The sequence below is a fragment of the Dichomitus squalens genome (assembly GCF_000275845.1).
Source record: "Dichomitus squalens LYAD-421 SS1 unplaced genomic scaffold DICSQscaffold_47, whole genome shotgun sequence".
NCBI lineage: Eukaryota > Fungi > Basidiomycota > Agaricomycetes > Polyporales > Polyporaceae > Dichomitus > Dichomitus squalens.
The window spans coordinates 145,323-163,466 of NW_006766929.1; the positions used below are offsets into that span (position 1 = coordinate 145,323).

The window sequence follows — 18,144 nt, forward strand, 5'->3', positions numbered from 1 at the left end:
CCAGCATCCTGCAATTTCAGTGTTCAACATAGCATGTTCAACCACTACACTACACAAGCTCACACTATAGCACAGAATAGCAGCAATATATAGCGCTCTTTGCTGGACTCCGAGAAATTCTTCACCATCCTCTCCTGTACCATAGCAGAACTTGGACATCCACCACTGATACCACTATTCTTGAGCATTATCTGGATATTGTACCTCTGTATCACTACTGAAACAAGCACATTGTAACAACTTAAAGTCTTCTATCACATGTTATTGCCCTTCTTCTAATAGACTATAAAGCTGCTTCTACAGCCTTAAAACAGACTGGTTTACAACTAGTGTATGGATGTCTATAATAGATATTATTACATAAGATATAAGATGTGTGACTGATAGAACACCAATTGCTCAAATTGAGGCCTGAGTATACTGAAGTCAACATGTAAAGTCCAAGTTGTGGCCCAAGTACCCCAAGTATATAGACTTGGGTCAAGTCTGTGTACTTGGGACCAAGTACATGGACTTGGGGCCAAGTACACGGACTTGAGGCCAAGTACATAGACTTGGGGCCAAGTACACGGACTTGAGTCCAAGTACACGGACTTGAGGCCAAGTACATGGACTTGAGTCCAAGTACATGAACTTGGGCCCAAGTATGGGTCCAAGTCCGTGACGTTTTCCTGATGTACACCCGCGGAAAACTGAGCGTCCTGAATAAAGCGATCGTGCGTAAGCCGCCGTTCTGCTACGGCATGCCTCCACTATCGGACAGCGATTTTACGCTCTTCTACGGCAAAGAAGGAGATGCACAGTAAGTCGTGTCTGAGGGCCCTCTCACCCAACCTACATTCATCGTTCACAACGATTGACGTAGTCGAATCAACCTCTTCACTGCAACTCCGACGCATGAGTCACCCAGCCACATATGGTGTCGGTGGTAACAACGTGTATGATGAAACCTACCGCAAAGCTGGCAAGCTGGACAAGACTGATTTCGCGCTCGGGTTCGATGTGAACCGCTCTGACTCGATCGATGTTGTCCGCACCGAATTATTTGTCGAAAGCAGGGACAAACCCGTTGCCAAGGACATCAGAGTTGACTTGTACAAGCTGAACGTGTATGGTGCGCGAGACCTTTCATCTCAAAGGTGCGACATCGCTCACGTTCCTGGGCATAGGGCAGAACGCGTTCTTCACACCGCATGTTGACACTCCCCGCAGCGAGCTCATGTTCGGCTCCCTGGTCATCATCTTTCCGACTCCCTATAAGGGAGGCGAGCTCATGCTCCGCCGCCCGGGACGCAAGGAGGTTCAACACTGGGAACTTGACTCCTCTGCGCTACTCGAAGAAGAAACGCAGCCTTCTTCAGCGACGTCGAGCACGAAGTCTTGCCCGTCACCTCCGGGTACCGTGTGTCAGTCAGTCACGTACAACCTCTTCCATGCAGGAGGCAAGGACTCCCCATCGTCCCACGCTATTGCCCGCTCCATGCCCACGAACGAGTCGACGTTCCAACACACCCTGTCTAGCGTCCTCGACGACCCGATGTTCCTGCCTGATGGAGGGAACCTGATGTCTGGTCTCGCTCACACGTACCCCCTCGCGAAGTCCTATCCCGACGTCGAGGCCGCCAAGCAGGCTCTGAAGAATGTCGAGCCGCACCTCAAAGCGTCGGATGGCGTCATACTGCGAGTGCTTCATGGGCTCTCTCTAGATGCGTCCCTCAAGATTGTTTACGAGGCTCGCGACTCACAATTCGCCGTCGAGATGTGCTACGTGATGCTCGACCGCGTTATCGAGCTCCCGGGAAACGACCACATGATCGAAGGAACTGCCCCAGAGTACCTGGAGGAGGAGGGCGGTCAGCCCATCATGGCTGCTGGCATTCGCGACGACCAGATTGCGCGGCTCACCGAAAGGATGGGCAGGGCGAATCAAATCGCTGTTCATTGGGTGACTACCCCCAGGTGGAGCAGGAGGCAGAATGGGTTCGAAGAGAAGATCCAGACGTACGGCAACGAACCAACCATAGAGGTTGTGTACTGGCGGATCTGGATATTCGTTCGTGTCGGTCCCAAGGGACAACGCGTGGTTGCGAGCAGCGCGTGAGATAAGCACGCCTCGCAATAATATTGTGACGTTCAAGATATCTGCTCTTCCCACGCCTGGGAGAAACGAGTCACCGTAGATGTACAACATGTCTATAACCTCCCTTCGACTATAAAGCGCAGTTCGAACATAGGCGGACAGCGCTGCTCCCGCCTCCATACCACAATAAATACGCAACCACCGCGCAAGTCTACTTGCGAAATAGTCGCCTGAATAGGCCCCTTCTTGTGACCGTGCCTGAGGTTGGCAGCTGCAGACGGCATTGCGGGCCGCTCTTCCCCCGAACGCCTGGATCAGAAACGGATCCTGCCTCGCTCGTCTGCTGCGATGCGGGAGAAACACTCGTGGTCGCCGTGTTCAGGGGAGTGGTGGAAGCACTAGAGGTGGCAATAGTCGGCGTAGTGCCATGACTAGACACGTTCGACGGCTGTGCGGATGCTGAAGTGGACGAGGAATGCGAGGAAGATGAGATGGGTGAAGATGACGAAGACGTGGGCGAGTCGTCAACAGTGGAAACGTCAACGCTGAAGTTAGAGATGACGAGGTCGGCAGTGCCAGTGAAAGGCTCCGTTCCGGTCTGTATCGCTTGGAGGTACTGCGTCTTTGCCACACCCTGGTTGTCGATAAGGTACTCTGCGTCGTTGTCAGTCCCCCGTGCAGTAAGATATCGTAGCCGAGCGAGGACGACGTACGGAAGAAGTCCTTCAAGTCGGAGTTGAAGTTCGTGATGTCGCCTTCTGCGGTGATGAAGGAGAAGACATCCCAGTTGGAGTTGGGGCCCTGTTTGAGATTCCAGGTGTGTCCGCCAACCTGGATGTTCTGGGCGACAACATTTCCTATACCACCAACGCTGTAATGAAGGTTGTGCATCATTGACCTGGATATGAAGCAAATGCCTAGCCTACCCGCCACGATCAGAAAGCCAAATCATGCTGCGCAGCGAGAGGCGTAAGCTATCGCGTTACAAACAAAGCCCAAGGGATCCCTACATCTCGTATGAGGAGGCCAACGAAGCGGGATCGCCAGACTGTGGTACTCCGGTCCAAATATCGTAGGAGACGTCCGCTGCCAGATCGTTCGACGCGGACTGATAGTACCATTGCCAGCTCGTGGGTGCAGAGACAATATCTTGGAGCTGCATACCCTTGGCCGTGTTGTGGTATACATTAGGGTCTTCTGCGCGTCACTAATGTAACGTCAGCGAATAGAATGAACAGCTTACAGCTCTTGACATTATTCGGACTACCAGCCCAAGTATAGCTTGTTGACCACGAGACCGAACTTCCGCCAGCAGAGTTCAGAGTAGTCGTCTGCGAGCCAGTGCCAGTGTCTTATCATAGTCCATCTATCTGTGTCCGTATGAAGAGACATCTACGATAACTCACCTGCACCCCATAAGTTCTGACAAAGCGTGTACGCTCCGGCCGCGGTGCAGTCATTAGGGCCTTGAAGCGTGGTCTGCGCAGAAGCGCCTCCGATCGGAAGACCTTCGAGAAAGAGAACGAGCACAGCAATGAGCTCCAGTGGGTATTGTACGCGCATAAGCATAAGTTAGTCTAGATCCCAGATAGTCTCAACAAGAAGCCTTCGAGGTCAAAGTCTGGCTTCGAGAGTCGATAGTCGCGGGGCAGTCAACGACAGTACGCGAAGGAAAGTGGGCAGATCGTCCAAATGGCAGACACGAGGCACGGCCTTTTAATCCCGCCCAGGATGGGGGTCAAGCGGTCTGGAATACCGGATCTATAGCAAAGCGCAGGTCAATTTCGTCAACGCCAAAGCGTGCTGTATATGCATGGTCCACCGGACTCCAACCGCACCTTTCTATATGACCCACACGTCGTAGTGAACGTGGAAGAGAGCAAGTTACTGGTGGCCACGAGGCAAATTTCAAGTTCCGTTGCATATCGGAGGCAGCACATGTCACCATTGGGCGCTAAGCGACACACGGCGATGTAGGTAGGCTTTCGAAGTGCCAATTAGAGAGTACATATGTCGGAGACGTGCAAGTTGTTAAGCATAGTCTCAAAAGCGTTGAACGTTGTGCGCATCACTAGGCGCGTGCTGATAGACAACGTGTAACGCATTTTCGATTCTTTTCAGTATTATACGTCGTACATGAGTGCGGAGACGAGGGAGGTCATCAATATCATGACACAGGACCAGGATCAGAGGCACGATCCCCTCCAGCATTAGACAATGGTATGAATGTCTTCTTCATCCGAACATACTCAATGCCCTCCTTGAGAAATATCTCTCCAAACCGTGACATGCCTATGGCCTCCCGTTCGTACCATCCTGCGCTGCTCAGTCGAGCATCGCACCATATGGCGCCGAACTTCTGCGCGTCGTTGAAAACGTGCAGAAGAAGCTTCGTACCAATGCCCTTCCCTTGATGCGCAGGATCGCAGGCGAACTTCCTGAATCGTAATGCTGGCACTACAGGCGATACCTCATTTGGTGCCGAATTCTCGGGCTGCGGGAGGGTCTCGTAGAAGACGGATATTACGGCGACGGGTGCGGATACGCCGTCGATGAATACGCCGTAGTGATCCCCGAAATCGTCCTGTGGGAGTTTGACGTAGTCAAGTGACTTGTCCGGCCACAAGACTGAGTGGCGGAGAGGGTACGTTTCCTCGGGAGTGATTCTGCGAATAACTAGGAAGAGATCGCAGTGAGCAAGAGAGATATGGAGTGACCGACAGACTTACTGGTTTGAGTGCTCATGATCGTTGAGGACAAGTCAAGATCGCCACCATCGGGCCGTATCTGTCCGCGTCTGACACATCGCATTAATCTCGATCACGGGTCTAGACTCTTGTGGAGGGACAGCAAAGCATCAACCTCGCTATGTCCTATTCTCCAGCCAAGGCTGATCGCTTGGAGGATGCGCCTCGCACGGGAACTCGACTGAGAGTCATTGAGGAGGTCGGACCAGACTTCGTGTGGCGGAAAGACTGTAATCGTGTACTTACATTCCCAGAGCTCCGTTTTGATGTGACAAGGACACGAATAGTCGGAAACGACAGCTGCATGAAACACCCACACTATTGGTTACATGGTTCATTTCAGCAGCTCCTCCACTACCCGGTCATCGTTGATATTCGCAACATTTGCGCCACGGTAGTTCAATCTCCTCAACACATCAATCTAGACGTGTGCGTGAGGCCGATGTGCCGTGAGAGCGGAGAGGACGCTACTCACCACTTTGGCCCTGTCGAACCCTAGTGCTTCAAACTGCGCCACATGTGCCCTATCCAAGCCAGCCATCGCGATCTCATCCCGGGGCCCACCCTTCGCACCCTTCCCGAGCCCCTCCTTCCCCGGACCCCCAGCGTAGATCATAGTCCAGTACCGCGCGGTATCCTCAAAACTGCTCTTGCTCGTCATGTAGTGTTTCGCGACCTCGGCGTCTTGCGGATCTCGTGGCTCTGGGGAGCAGAGGAGCGATTGAAGGGAGATGAGGGTAGACTTGAGCGTGAGGACGGGCGACCATGCGTCCTTGAGGATGTCGAGGCAGATGGCACCTGATGCGGAGGAGACGTTGGGGTGATAAACCTTCGTGATGAACTTCATCTTGACAGGCTGAAATGGGTAGTTATCCGGGATGACGATGTCCTGTATGCGGTATGAACGTGAGCGAGGAAAGCGGCAGGGGCGAAAGCGCGACACGGCAGACGTACAACTTGGAAGCGGCCGCCCTCGTAGGGCGTACCCTCCGGTCCATCGAACGACCCGATGAGATGAAAGGGACTCTCATCCACGAGATCTATCGTCACGCTTGACTGCTTGTCACTCTTGCAGTCTGGACAGTAGACGAACTCCCGGATGAGGTTTCTCGTTATACATCTGAGTGGTGAGGCACACACCTGCAATCTCCTTGTTCACTCGGCGAAGTCGTGCGTCCATCTGAGCGTTGCCAGAGCAGGAATACAGTGTATGGATACAAGTGTGGCGAGCAATACAGCGCGTATATGTACAGAGGATGCGAGCGTAGAGAGTGGGGCGTAGGTGGTCGTGAACGTGGACGTCGCGGAGAACAGGAGAGCGGGCGCTACGCGCGCTGTAGTTCTCAACCTCCGCTCATCATCACCGACGTCTTTCATCGCTGTATCTGTATGCCCGCCGTACTCTATGGAGACCACTGAACGCGCTGTCATATGCTTGACAGAATGCCTGGAAGGTGTCGCCGGCCAAGGCTCCGGCACATGAGCTGAAAGCTTAGCAAGGTCGAAGGCCTTCGCTTATTCTCGTTAGTGGCTGGGCCGGGTGGCCTCGACATAGTCTCCCAGAATACATGATTTGGTACGTCACAAGCAACCTTAATCACTAGAGTCAAAATAATTCTCAGCACAAATAGCGCGATAGTTGAGGACGACGTGCAGTCCCTCACTTGACGCACTCACCTGACGGCTTGTTTTGAGGCTTCCTTCGGCACATGGTTAGGCGGAAATATCGACGACTTCCAGATTCTTGAATTAGCATACTACCCATGCTCTCATCTTGCTATATCTTCGTCATGCTACTCGTGGCAATCCGACGGCCGTGGGTCGCCAGAAGCCTCACTATAACGCCCGCGAAACCATTGTCGGACACCAGTCAGATGCAGACACGCCATTCAAATCGTCATCTGACTGCTCAAAGGGGCGACAAACGACAGAGGAGTCCAAAAGCCGCAGTTCAATCCTTAGAACCAGGGAATTTCCGGCTCCTCGAGCGTCCGATACGTTCACTATCTCCTGCCCAAGTCCCAGGCTGCTGCCTGCCTCCGCCCGCCGCGTCGTCGTCCACGCTAACTCGACACACACGCTGCCTCCGATCTCTTCCTGATTTCTCTGGGGTTCATTTCCCCCATCTGCACCCCAATCGCGACCTTCTGGTTCCCCGCAACCCGGGGCCAATTGCGACACAACCGTAGTCTGGCCGGGCTCGGTGCATGTACACGAATATGTACACTACTGCCTCCGTGTTTTTCGAAACCCTGGCCGGCGCTGGGGTCACCCACGCCTTCGTCAACTGGGGCAGCGACCATCCCGCGTTCCTGGAGGACTTGCAAAGGCAGAGAGCGGAGAGCGACGGAAGGACGCTGATTGAGATCGTGACGTGCCCGAGCGAGTACGTCGCGCTAAGCGCGGCGCATGGCTATGCGCAAGTGACGCGCAAGCCCGCTGCAGTCATAGTCCATGTCGACGTTGGCACACAGGTCAGCAGTGTTGTTTATGTCGCCGTTGCAGAGCTGTAACGATCCGATCTTGCAGGCACTGGCTGGCGCGATACATAATGTCGATCGAGGTCAGGTCCCTGTGCTGATCTTTGCGGGTGCCGCTCCGTTCTCCGCGAATGGCGAGTTCAAAGGTTCTAGAAACGAGTTTATGATGTGGCTGCAGGGTGCGCGTTGACGATACAGAGTTGACGATGAGCATTGACACGCATTGCAATAGATGCGCATGACCAGCCTGCTATCGTGCGCCAGTACATGAGATATACGGCGCAGATCCAAAGCGGAAAGACCGCATCGAGACAAATTATGCGCGCGTTGCAGATGTGCGTCGCTGTCCGTCATGGCCTATCGGCCAGATCTCATACTCAGGTCCTCCCTTGAACAGAGCAACGAGCCAGCCGAAGGGCCCTGTATATCTGTGGGCGCGCAGAGAAGCAACAGAGCAAGACGTCGACGAAGCAACGGTGGCTACAACAGTGAGCCCCACAAGCTGGCCTTCCATCACTATGCCCGCCCTGTCGCCTCACGGTGAGCAGTCGACTCATTTCTATTACATATGAGCCTCTCTAACGACCTAGGCAACAGCCGTGGACACAATTTCCTCTGCCCTTCTCAACGCCGATTTTCCACTCATTATCGCCGCTAACGCCGGTCGTAATCCTGCCACTGTTCCGCTCTTGTCCCAGCTCGCCAGCAAACTCGCTATCGGAGTCCTTTCCGTCGCGTCTCCGAGTGTTTGCATCCCAGGCAATCATCCATGCTACCTGGGCTACGTCTTCATCGGCAAGCTGCCTCATCTAGAAGATGCGGATGTTATTCTGCTGCTCGACGTCGACGTTCCGTGGACGGACGTGGCGGACACCGAGCCCCGCAAGGACGCGAGGATCTTCGTGGTGGATAACGACCCGCTCAAACGGACCTTTGGCTGGTCGCATGTCGACGCGGAGATGCTCTGCACCGCAGAGGCGGAGACTGCTCTTCACCAGTTGCTCGATACGCTGGATACCATTGAAGCGCAATCGGCATTATCTTCACCCGCGCTTGAAGCAAAGCTGCTGGCTCGCCGGTCACGTCTCGATACCATCCGCGCGGAGAGGCTTGCAGATCTCTCCGCGGCCGAGGCACGCCTGGCCCCAGATGGGCACACGCTGAGTGTGCCCTTCATCGTCGCAGCTCTCCGCGACACCGCGAACACCGTCACCCCCAGTCGAGGTAGCAAGGTCCTGTGGCTAACCGAATCCGGCACCTCCAACCGGTTTATCTGGAATCATATCAATCCCGAGCAGCCCGGCAGCATGCTCATGTCTGGCGGCACGAGTCTCGGTTGGATATTGGGGGCGAGCATTGGCGCTTCGATGGGTGCCAAGGTTGCGGACAAGGGCACCGAGCTTATCATATCAATTACCGGCGACGGCAACTTCTTCTTTGGGGTACCGACGGCGGCGTACTGGATCGCGAGGCGATATGGGACGCCATTCTTGACGATCGTGCTCAACAACCGGGGCTGGGCTGTACGTTGCTGATATCTCCATAGTCTTACTTTGTTGGGTACTGATGGTATGTTACGATACAGAGCCCTATAGCCTCCATGAAAGGGGTTTACCCGGAGGGAATTGGCAGTAGTGTGTCGGGAGAAAGGCTCAGTGTAGGTTTCGGAGTGCCTAGTGCGGACTTCGGTGGCATTGCCGCAGCTGCTGGAGGAGCGTGGGCCAGAAAGGTCGAACGTGCGGACGAGGTTAGGAGTGTCTTCGAGCAAGCGATGAAGGTTGTGATGAATGAGCGGAGATGCGCAGTAGTCGAATGTGTCATTCAATCCATCTAGGCAGTTTGGTATGGCGAAGAATGTATGTCAATTATGTGAACGCTTTCGTTGAGCCATATAGTCGCTCGGTTCACGGGCCCAACTATGAGACTACCATTACTTTAGTGGGTAAAGAGCATTGAGTTGAATATTGGGACGACATTGGCTGCCCTGCTGCGAGTCGCGATAACGGATAGGGAGCGCTTCGTGATATACATAGATATACAGTAGCTAATACAGGTATTGAACGCGAGCCCTTCCGTTTACTGGTTGAGCGCAACACTGTAGCTCTCCGTCAACAAGCTCGCGCTGCCCGTGAACGGCTCTGTGCCAGTCTGAATCGCTTGCACATACTACAAGTGACCGATTAGCGACTGCCCCTGACCTGCTACACAAGCGAAGGGCGAGGCTCACCTGCGATGACGACACGCCCTGGTTCTGGACGATGTAGTCGAAGAACTCCTTGAGGTCCGCGTTGAAGTCCGTGATGTCCCCATCCTGGCTCACGAACGAGAGCACCTGCCAGTTCGCGTTCGGGCCCTTCCAGAGGTTCCAGGTGTGGCCAGCGAGGCTGATGCCCGTCGTGACCTGCGAGCCGACGGGTTGGATGCCGCCCTGGCCGGAGAGCCAGATCATGATCTCGTACGACGACGCGGACGATGCAGGCTGTCCCGAGGAAGCGGTGCCCGTCCAGATGTCGTATCTGTGTCACACGCACACAATGTGCCTATCAGTGCACGCCCCGATCGTCAAGTCCACAGGAAGACGTACGAGACATCAGCCCGGATACCAGATGACTCGGTCTCGTACTTCCACTGCCAGGCGGTCGGCGCGGACGAAAGCTTGGACAGCTGCACGCCCTTAGCCGTGCTGCTCTCGACGTTGGCATAGCTCTTGACGTTGTTCGGGTTGTTTTGCCATTGCCAGATTGTGCGCCACGAGACGGTGTTGCCGCTTGCACTAAGCAATGTCGAGTTCTGACCGCCGACACCAGCAGCTGAACACAAGGCATTTGGTTAGATCACGGGACACTATCAGGCACCGCGGGGACCAGAAGACGTACATTCGCCCCAGAGGTTCTGGCAGAGCGTGAACTCGCCAGCGGGTGTGCAGTCGTACTGGCCTGTCAGGGTCTGAGCGGTCGCGACAACTGTGACGGCGGTGACGGTAAAAAGGGCAGCGAAGCGCATCGTGAACGGCGGTATGGTCTTCTAGAGACGAAAATCGGGGTTGGAGCAAACGATCTTGACTGGGGCCAATTCCAATGCATCGTCAGCTTATATACCTGGCCGAGTGCTGACACTGATGGGGCAAGATGTAGGCACCACAAGCACGTAGCGTGCGCCAGTCGCGTACGGGGATGGATGTCGGAGAATCGAGATGCGCGGTTAGGCTGCGGCGGGAGAGAAGCGAGGGTTGCGCCCGACCCGCATCAATGGGATCACGCCATGTGATCATGAGGAGGAGGCGGGCTTCACGAGGCTGACGTCGATAGAATTTAGGGCCTTCACATCTTCCCGACGATGCTTGAGGAAAATCGTCCAGTGGAGCACACGAATGCGGAGTAGATAGAGGCCCCGACGTTGTACCGAGCTCAATCCGTCAAGAGGATGAATGTAATGGATACCTTGGACGGTTGAAGGTCGAGCATCCGGATATCTGCCTGATACAGCCTACTTCGTCCAAAAGAAGCAGCCTTCTTGAATCGTGCAGAAGAGGATACGTACTAGATGGTGCGATCGCGTTCCGATCTTGCGTACGACCTAGGTTTTTGCGGCACTTGCGAGGGTGTTGCACCACCGCCATCTCATCCAACCGAAGATGATAAATATCCAGAAAGTCGGGGGTACAGGCGAAGTATACTGCCGAGGCTGCCCCAGAGACACCCTCACAATGGCGAGCCTTTCACCCCTCTAATAACCCTGTGGTGATCGTCCCTTCGAACATCTGCGCCGTCAGTGCACTACCGCTCGGACATCTGCGCCAGGTAGTCAGAGAGCTGCGCGCAATACAAGGCGTCAGCATAACAGAAGACGCAGAACGAACGCAATGAAGGCGCACCTTGAGCGCACCAGCCCGAATGCTCTCTGCGGCATTCTGAACATCCGGATTCGCCAGCACCCTCGTTACCGCATCCCTCGCAGCCAACTCCAAACCAGCAAGTGACCCGTCCCCAAGCAAACCCCCGTCTGTCGGGTGGCCGATGCCCGCATCTTCCTCCTCCTCTCGCCCGAAGTACTGGTTGGACGAGATCGATTGCGCGCCCTGGAACGACTGGAGACGCGTCTGCGCCTCCGCAACCGCTTGTGGGTCGTACGAATTGCGCCCGAAGTACATGTCGGACGAAATCGCCTTCTGGTTGCCGAACTTCTCGCGGGCGTACGTGGGCGCATCCTCCGAAGCCGCCGCACTGTGCGCAGAGGTCAGCATCATCCTCGGCGAGACGTCCGCACCCCAAATTGAGGCATCGCAAGTAGGGTGCAGACGGTGGACTCACCTCGTAGACGCCGCCGCAGCAGCAGGGACAGCCCCGAACCCAAGGCGCTTGAAGCCCATCCCCAACCGCTCCAAATCCTGCGCATTGCCCTTGGGCGTGGCGATCGCCGGCGATGTGACAGGCGTGCTCTTCGCCACGGGAGACTTCGCCTTGTTCGCGGCCGCCTGCTCGGCCGCAACGCGCGCGCGCTCCTCTGCCTCGGCCTTCTCGCGCTCGCGGTCGTAGCCCAGCTGGCGGATGCGCTCCGCTTCCTCCGCGGCCTTGCGTTCTGCCTCCTCGAAGTTCACTGGGGTCGCGGCCTTCTTCGCACCGAGCCCACCAAGCTTGGACTTCTTGGGCGCCGCGGTCGAGGCGGTGCTGGCGACGGAGGCAGGGGAGGAGTTCAGACGGGAGGCGCCGAGCTTGGACGTAGGCCTGGAAGACGCGATGGTGGAGGTGGAGGTGGAGCGGAGGGAGGCAGAGCTGACTGTGCGGGGGGCAGTGCCGAGGCTCGCTGCTTTGCCAATTACTGGAGGCGAGGTGGGCTTGGAGGAGGCGGCAGATGATGGTCTGGTTACGGGCTTGTCCCACGAGGAGAAGAAGTCTTCATCACCACCCTGCGGTACTGGTGTTGCGGAGACTTCGGCGCCTTCCACGAAGATCTTGTCGGGATATCTAGGAGTACGTTCTTACACGAATGCTAGAGTAGAGACGAAGACAACGACTTACTTAGCTGCATCCTCCCTGACACGTCGTGCGAGCTCCTCCTTGTACAACTCTGCGACGCGACTGGAGTACTTCTTCTTGGAATCGGAATCATTGAGCAGTGCCGCGCCACCGTGCTTGTTGAAGAACTCTGTTGCCGATGCGTTGCCGCCGACCTTCATAGTACGGAGCTGGTTCAGCTGCCAGCTATCCAGATTCGTCGATCTGCGCATACAACCCAACACATCAGTAAGCGCGGTACATTCCTTGGGACGGGCGCAGGCGCGGGACCAATGGGCCATACAACGTGGTAGGTTCAAGGCAAGGTTTAGCAACATGCTCGAGCGGATATATGTGCCGATAGTCATATTGGACATGGTCCGAGCTCCAGCCCCAACGACCTCCGCGATTTGCGGTATACCACATCGGGAGTCATCACGTATCAACTGCACACTCACCGAACGAAACTGATATGGACACCCATGTTACGATGAACACTTGAACATTCTAAGCAGATGTATACGCCGAAGGTCACGCTAGACCATGTCGGATTGCGAGCCTGACAATCAAAACACATCTACTGACAACATTTAGCCCTGCTCGCCGTCACCCATCATCGGACACACCTTGTTCGCTTTTTGCGCCTTGAGCACCTTAAACACATGTTCCGTCTCGGCTTTTGTGGGGTCGGACATGATTGCTGGCGGAGTGAGTATGCGGAATCAAGGCAAGGCTACCAGACGGAGGGAGACAGAGCAATTCAGCAAGACGCTCAGACACAGACGTCCCCGCAAAGTTGCGGGCCACGTGGACAAGCCCCCGCCAATCATTCCCCAGCGCCTATCCTTTGCTTTTGCAACGGTCTTCCTCAGTCGCAGGCTTTCGTTCAATAAATTGCCCACCATTCCTCCTCTGGTTATGGTACAGAGGTCTCTTCTGCGGAGGTTCCGACGGTATCATGCGAGTCCTTGACACGGAGACCGGCCAGTTCGTCGAGATCGACCATCTAACAACGGAGTACGCGATCTTGTCGCATACCTGGGACCATCAGAATGGAGAGCAGACATACGCACAGCTGAAGAAGATTCAGGAACGCTACATTCTGCGGCCTGGGGCACGTCCTCAAAACAATGCTCCCCATCGACAGGACAATCCGACCTCTGCTGCCACACCCCCTTACAGCCCATCCTCTCCAACCCCAGCTACTAGCTGCGCTCCGTTCCCCGCAGCCCGAGAGGCTGCTTCTACGACAACACTTCCGAACGAGCGTACGGCGCTCCTCGCTGGTGGTGTCGGCCCGACGGAGGGACGACTTGAAGACACCTATGCAGTCAATGCTTGCCCTCACGATACCACTCAGTCGCGCCTGAGCGGCCCTTGGCGAAGGCTGCTGCAATTCCTCCATCTCATCATCCGTTCCGCAGCGCGCTTCGTCAAACTGCTGGGACATTCCCCGCCAGCCGACTCGATATCAACGGTTCCGGAACCAGTCCTCGCTCATGTTGTCATTCACGACACCGCGGCTCCTCCTGTCGAGGAGTCCTCCGCACGTCCGCCGGCTTCATCCTCAAGTAGCCGTGTCCCGAATGCTCCTGCGTGCATATGGGACGACCCGGAGCTGTCACCGAAAATCAAGTTGGCGTGTGCGGTCGCACGCCAGGCGGAACACCGATACATCTGGATCGACTCGTGTTGCATCGACAAGGCGAGCAGCTCCGAGCTCTCCGAGGCCATCAATTCGATGTATATGTGGTATGGGGACTCGGCCATATGCTACGCATACCTGGCAGATGTTCCCCCTGGCGAGTCGTCTCAATCTGAGGGATCATTCTTCCGTAAGAGCCGATGGTTCACACGCGGATGGACACTCCAGGAGCTCATCGCGCCCGGTCGATTGGTTTTCCTCTCCGCCGACTGGGAAATCATTGGGTCCAAGGGAGATTTCATCGATGTTCTCGAGCAGATGACTGGCATTGATAGGGAAGCCCTGCTGCTTGACACAGGGTTGGACGAATTCTCTGTTGCTCAACGCTTCTCATGGGCCTCGAAGCGAGAGACGGAGAGAGTGGAAGACCAAGCGTACTCGTTGATGGGAATCTTCGACATCAATATGCCCACCCTCTACGGCGAGGGTGATCGTGCACTCCGGCGGCTGCAGGAGGAGATCCTGCGGCGAACGCCAGACCAGAGCCTCTTCGCTTGGGGAGGTGCCTGGAAGCCCCCCTTGGATGTCGATGAACAGCTTAACGACGTTGCCTCTGTACCCAGAGACAAGGCATATCGATTGATGGCATACTCTCCAAGCTCTGAATCCTCGATCACTGCTTCTCTCAAAGAGTTCCTTGTCGCCCATACCACCAGAGCTATTCCCCATGACGAAGTCGGCCATCGCCTCCAGCTCCCTAGTCTTTCCCCGACCGAATATACCTTCACGCCGTACGGCATCCGCACGCAGCTACCCGTCCTACCCCTCTTTGCTGTTCTTCACCCAGACGCGACAGACGTACCTCACGATCACCCCATGTCTCACTGGTACCTCGCCATCCTTGGCTGTGAACACGGTGATCATCCCGGACACCTCCTCGGGAGAGTCTGTCGCATACTACCCTCCAAATCAGGCGTCGACCTCTTATATGCGGGGTGGATTAGACTCGTCCGGGAGTGAGAGTTGCCCGGCCCCTTTGTTGGCCCAGATATGCTCGCGTTGTCGCCGGTCACTCTCGAACGCTGCCATCCACGGATAGAGCTTCGGACTGTCTACATATCGCACCCCGCCCGCCGAGCCAGGCGCTCAGAGGATGGTCCATATATTTTTGAGCACCATAGCGATATTGCCCTGAAACTGTCACTGGTGACTCGTGATGCTCTCCGCGCCCAGAAGTACACCGTCAGTCTCCAAGGTCCTGATCAGGCTCATCCGACGATGTACCGGCTCACATTGTCCCACGACGACCACACTATCACCATCGAGTACGACTATACGCTCGAGTTTGGAGGGGTGCAGATGATGATGCGTGCACGTGTAGAGGTGTGGGGGAGCCTCCGACCGTCTACCGACGTCCTCTCGACACCGTCTCCGCGCGAAGTGACTTGGCACGACTTAACCCCGTGGTGGACATCGCACAAGGACCAACAAGTTACTGTGCGTGTAGGGGCGGATACGCTCGCTATCACACTTGGCCTGACGCTCCTCAAGCCATCGCTGTACGCCGTCCGGGTCGGGATAAACCGCCACTCGGACGCCGCTTAGATTGTAGAGTCGGCAAGGATCGGGCCTGTCGAGCACGAGCTCGCAGAACAGTGGACCGGAGAACAAGTCGAGTCCCGGTATGGTCGAGGACCCGAGCGACGACTGGTATCGTCATACCTATGACTCTGAAGAGTGGTGAAGACGACTGAGGATGGGGACGAGGTGAATGCTACAAAGGCCGAACCGCCTCAAGATGACGCGACTTGTGGAAGGGTGGAGACGATGTGTCGCCTTGACCAGTCTGGGTATTTTCTCTACGATGTTCGTCTCGGTTTTCGATGTACGATCCTAAGGTCATGGACTTGATCTTCCCTTTCTTGTACGTACCGGTATGTTCATGGGACGAACGTAGGTTACAACGGACACTTGGCGTTTTTGTGCACATGAATACGTTAGACTATATTGACAAACAATCTGCCAAGGTATGTATGCTCTGGGAATGGGTCGTAGCACTCGAAATGGCGATTGACTAGATTCAGCATGGCCCCATCTGCACATATCACAGTGGTCGGGAGCAAAACGAAGACAAGCGAATGACTGCTCAGTGAGTATCGATCACGCCCCACCTAATGTTCTGCCCGCCTCACGTCCAGTATCAGCGAGGCATACTCGTACCCCAACGCAACATCCGTCATATGAGCGGACGCCGGAAACCCCCAGCTGCAGGATTACGGTGACTATACGTCCAGCTCCCAGAAGTCGACAACGCGACCCAAGGGGACGACACGGTGAGGAGCGGAGAGCAGGGTGGCTATATGCGCGCCTGGAGATGTCTAGGAGCACTATGTTGTATAAATAGTCTGCGGCAATGTCAGGATGCGCGACGGAAAGTGCGAAGAAATTCGAGCTGTGGCACTCGCAAGAACAAATTTCTTACGCTCGAGCCCTGCATTCGACGCCTATTCCCTCCGATCCTTCAGCACCTCGACAAGCTTCCCCTCCCTGCTCTCCGCCTCCGTCCCAAGCTCGCTTATGTACTCCGTCTCCGACAGACTCATGAGGATACTCTCCGAGCCCCGGACGGCATCAACCCAAACTTCGTCCCCCGGTCAAACACCAGGTCGAACTCGACGTACTGCCCACGGCGAATCAGCTGCCACCTCTTCTCGTGCTCCGTGCTCGCCGCCTTGTACCGCCGCTCGAGGATCGAGACGTACGACGGCACGAACGCGAAGGTCTCTGCGGTCCTCTGCCGCGCCACGTCGTCTCCGGCAAACCGCTTGTGCGGCTCGCCGCAGAGGTCGTCAAAGCAGATCCCGCGCGACGAGCCGGGTCGCACCACGTCTTGAACGTGGAGTAGAGATCCGCCCCGTGCGCGTCACACGCGGCCCAGATCATCCTGTTGAAAGGCTCTGCGTCCTCCTCGTACAGGTACGACGGGGTCAAGTCGGTGCTGCCCCCGAACCATCACGGGATGAGCTTTCCGGGCTTGCCGTGCGCGGGCGGCCTCCTCCTCCGTCGGCTGCGTGGTGATCTCGAAACAGCGATAGTTGGCGTGGACGGTGGGCACATGCGGACTGCGCGGATGGATGAAGAGTGATAGCCCTGCTTCGAAGAAGGGGACGGCAGACTGGACGTCGGGGATGGAGGGCGAATCCGCGCACATGTGCATGATGGTGGTGATGGGGGAGGGAGGATACCGTGCACAACGGAGATAAGCCACCCCGCCTTCTCCAGTATCGTCTCCGGTGGGACGGGGGAGAGACACCTAACGCGCAAAACAAAAGAGGCGGAGCGAAGAGTCGCGCTTGAAAGACGGCGCTGGAGTCGAGCTTCTCGAACGCGTCAACGATTTCGTCCTGGAGCTTCGAGATGTACTAGCACTCCCCAACGCCGTGGCTATGGGAATGTGAGAGGCAGCGACGATGGTGCCAATGAGGATGTGAACGTACATGTGAGTAACAAGCTGATGCGCAGAGAACTGGCCATATCCCCCTGCCCGAAGCACTGGTTGGACGGATTAGACTGCGTCCCCTAGGACATCTTGGGCGTATCCCCACCGCCGCAAAAGCATGCAGGTCGTACAAGCTACGCCCGAGGTAGATATGGGACGGAATCGCGTTCTGGTTGCCCAACTTCTCGCGCGCGTACATTGGCGCATCCTCCGAGGCCGCAGCGGTACTCGTGCACAGCGGGTGCAGGTCTGCGTACGTCTATCCTCAACGTATAGTCTATCCGTTCGCGGCCATACGGGAAGATTGGACGCACCACATTCGTCCTTTACTGACAGTGGGTGCGAGCACTGCGAGAAGGGAAAGACGCCAGACGGTTGCGGCATTCTATGTAGGCGCCTCCGTGCCCAGCTCCGACGTCGAAGGCTCGAGCCGCTTGACCAATCCTGCTAGTTGCACGGTTTTGCTTCTGTATCAATACCAACTGGTGTCTGTAACATGCATCAACGTGCAGCAACATATCTCTGGGGCACCAGAAATGCTCGAGGCCCGTGGCTTCCTCAAGACATCCACCACTACGCCACGACGCTGCCTTTGTACATCCTACTTCAACGGTGTCGGCGAATCACTCTCGCCACTGATGGAAGCTGTCGATGTAATGCCACGCCAGTATCGAGCTGACTCCGCCCTGCAATCGAAAT

General features: G+C 56.0%; 8 protein-coding genes across 8 annotated transcripts; 2 read left to right on the top strand and 6 right to left on the bottom strand.

Annotated features, from left to right (window-relative positions):
- Positions 1-1,769: 1,769 nt before the first annotated feature.
- Positions 1,770-3,941, bottom strand: DICSQDRAFT_91612 (concanavalin A-like lectin/glucanase). Its single transcript, XM_007369325.1, has 7 exons — positions 3,919-3,941; positions 3,487-3,841; positions 3,324-3,431; positions 3,091-3,274; positions 3,007-3,033; positions 2,794-2,951; positions 1,770-2,734 (listed from the first exon to the last, which is right to left on the bottom strand). The coding sequence occupies exons 2-7, from the start codon at positions 3,647-3,649 to the stop codon at positions 2,292-2,294; spliced, it is 1,083 nt and encodes a 360-aa protein (XP_007369387.1). The 5' UTR covers positions 3,650-3,841; positions 3,919-3,941; the 3' UTR covers positions 1,770-2,291.
- A 306-nt stretch (positions 3,942-4,247) lies between these two features.
- Positions 4,248-4,825, bottom strand: DICSQDRAFT_173513 (uncharacterized protein; the record flags this gene model as incomplete). The annotated part of the gene is made up of 2 exons (XM_007369326.1): positions 4,248-4,756; positions 4,810-4,825. The coding sequence occupies 2 exons, from the start codon at positions 4,823-4,825 to the stop codon at positions 4,248-4,250; spliced, it is 525 nt and encodes a 174-aa protein (XP_007369388.1).
- Positions 4,826-5,161: 336 nt separating this feature from the next.
- On the bottom strand, positions 5,162-6,007 carry DICSQDRAFT_149491 (uncharacterized protein; the record flags this gene model as incomplete). The annotated part of the gene is made up of 4 exons (XM_007369327.1): positions 5,162-5,248; positions 5,303-5,716; positions 5,782-5,903; positions 5,968-6,007. 4 exons carry the CDS (start codon positions 6,005-6,007, stop codon positions 5,162-5,164), a joined length of 663 nt encoding a protein of 220 aa, XP_007369389.1.
- Positions 6,008-6,195: 188 nt separating this feature from the next.
- Positions 6,196-9,157, top strand: DICSQDRAFT_139939 (Thiamin diphosphate-binding protein). Its single transcript, XM_007369328.1, has 6 exons — positions 6,196-7,301; positions 7,357-7,486; positions 7,540-7,642; positions 7,705-7,847; positions 7,905-8,830; positions 8,893-9,157. Exons 1-6 carry the CDS (start codon positions 7,047-7,049, stop codon positions 9,139-9,141), a joined length of 1,806 nt encoding a protein of 601 aa, XP_007369390.1. The 5' UTR covers positions 6,196-7,046; the 3' UTR covers positions 9,142-9,157.
- Position 9,158: 1 nt separating this feature from the next.
- DICSQDRAFT_111120 (endocellulase) lies at positions 9,159-10,321 on the bottom strand. The gene is made up of 4 exons (XM_007369329.1): positions 10,184-10,321; positions 9,892-10,117; positions 9,535-9,823; positions 9,159-9,473 (listed from the first exon to the last, which is right to left on the bottom strand). Exons 1-4 carry the CDS (start codon positions 10,308-10,310, stop codon positions 9,384-9,386), a joined length of 732 nt encoding a protein of 243 aa, XP_007369391.1. The 5' UTR covers positions 10,311-10,321; the 3' UTR covers positions 9,159-9,383.
- Positions 10,322-11,083: 762 nt separating this feature from the next.
- Positions 11,084-12,996, bottom strand: DICSQDRAFT_68164 (ArfGap-domain-containing protein; the record flags this gene model as incomplete). The annotated part of the gene is made up of 6 exons (XM_007369330.1): positions 11,084-11,119; positions 11,182-11,530; positions 11,618-12,271; positions 12,326-12,526; positions 12,760-12,878; positions 12,928-12,996. The coding sequence occupies 6 exons, from the start codon at positions 12,994-12,996 to the stop codon at positions 11,084-11,086; spliced, it is 1,428 nt and encodes a 475-aa protein (XP_007369392.1).
- Positions 12,997-13,904: 908 nt separating this feature from the next.
- Positions 13,905-14,501, top strand: DICSQDRAFT_25204 (HET-domain-containing protein; the record flags this gene model as incomplete). The annotated part of the gene is made up of 1 exon (XM_007369331.1): positions 13,905-14,501. A coding segment is annotated over one exon (597 nt), but the record flags the coding sequence as incomplete, so codon positions are not given.
- A 2,044-nt stretch (positions 14,502-16,545) lies between these two features.
- On the bottom strand, positions 16,546-17,752 carry DICSQDRAFT_182934 (Coproporphyrinogen III oxidase; the record flags this gene model as incomplete). Its single annotated transcript, XM_007369332.1, has 3 exons — positions 17,444-17,752; positions 16,921-17,390; positions 16,546-16,779 (listed from the first exon to the last, which is right to left on the bottom strand). The coding sequence occupies exons 2-3, from the start codon at positions 17,161-17,163 to the stop codon at positions 16,546-16,548; spliced, it is 477 nt and encodes a 158-aa protein (XP_007369394.1). The 5' UTR covers positions 17,164-17,390; positions 17,444-17,752.
- Positions 17,753-18,144: the final 392 nt, after the last annotated feature.

Excerpts from the sequence above, each read along its gene's own strand:
- DICSQDRAFT_139939 (XM_007369328.1), top strand. The coding sequence starts at position 7,047 with ATGTACACTACTGCCTCCGTGTTTTTCGAAACCCTGGCCGGCGCTGGG. Across the intron at positions 7,487-7,539 it reads GTTTATGATGTGGCTGCAGG|ATGCGCATGACCAGCCTGCT; the intron begins GTGCGCGTTGAC and ends GCATTGCAATAG. Across the intron at positions 8,831-8,892 it reads TCAACAACCGGGGCTGGGCT|AGCCCTATAGCCTCCATGAA; the intron begins GTACGTTGCTGA and ends GTTACGATACAG.
- DICSQDRAFT_111120 (XM_007369329.1), bottom strand. The coding sequence starts at position 10,310 with ATGCGCTTCGCTGCCCTTTTTACCGTCACCGCCGTCACAGTTGTCGCG. Across the intron at positions 10,118-10,183 it reads CCAGAACCTCTGGGGCGAAT|CTGCTGGTGTCGGCGGTCAG; the intron begins GTACGTCTTCTG and ends CCTTGTGTTCAG. Across the intron at positions 9,474-9,534 it reads AGGGCGTGTCGTCATCGCAG|TATGTGCAAGCGATTCAGAC; the intron begins GTGAGCCTCGCC and ends GGTCACTTGTAG.
- DICSQDRAFT_91612 (XM_007369325.1), bottom strand. The coding sequence starts at position 3,649 with ATGCTTATGCGCGTACAATACCCACTGGAGCTCATTGCTGTGCTCGTT. Across the intron at positions 3,275-3,323 it reads TCCGAATAATGTCAAGAGCT|ACCCTAATGTATACCACAAC; the intron begins GTAAGCTGTTCA and ends GACGCGCAGAAG. Across the intron at positions 3,034-3,090 it reads TTGGCCTCCTCATACGAGAT|CATGATTTGGCTTTCTGATC; the intron begins GTAGGGATCCCT and ends CTCGCTGCGCAG.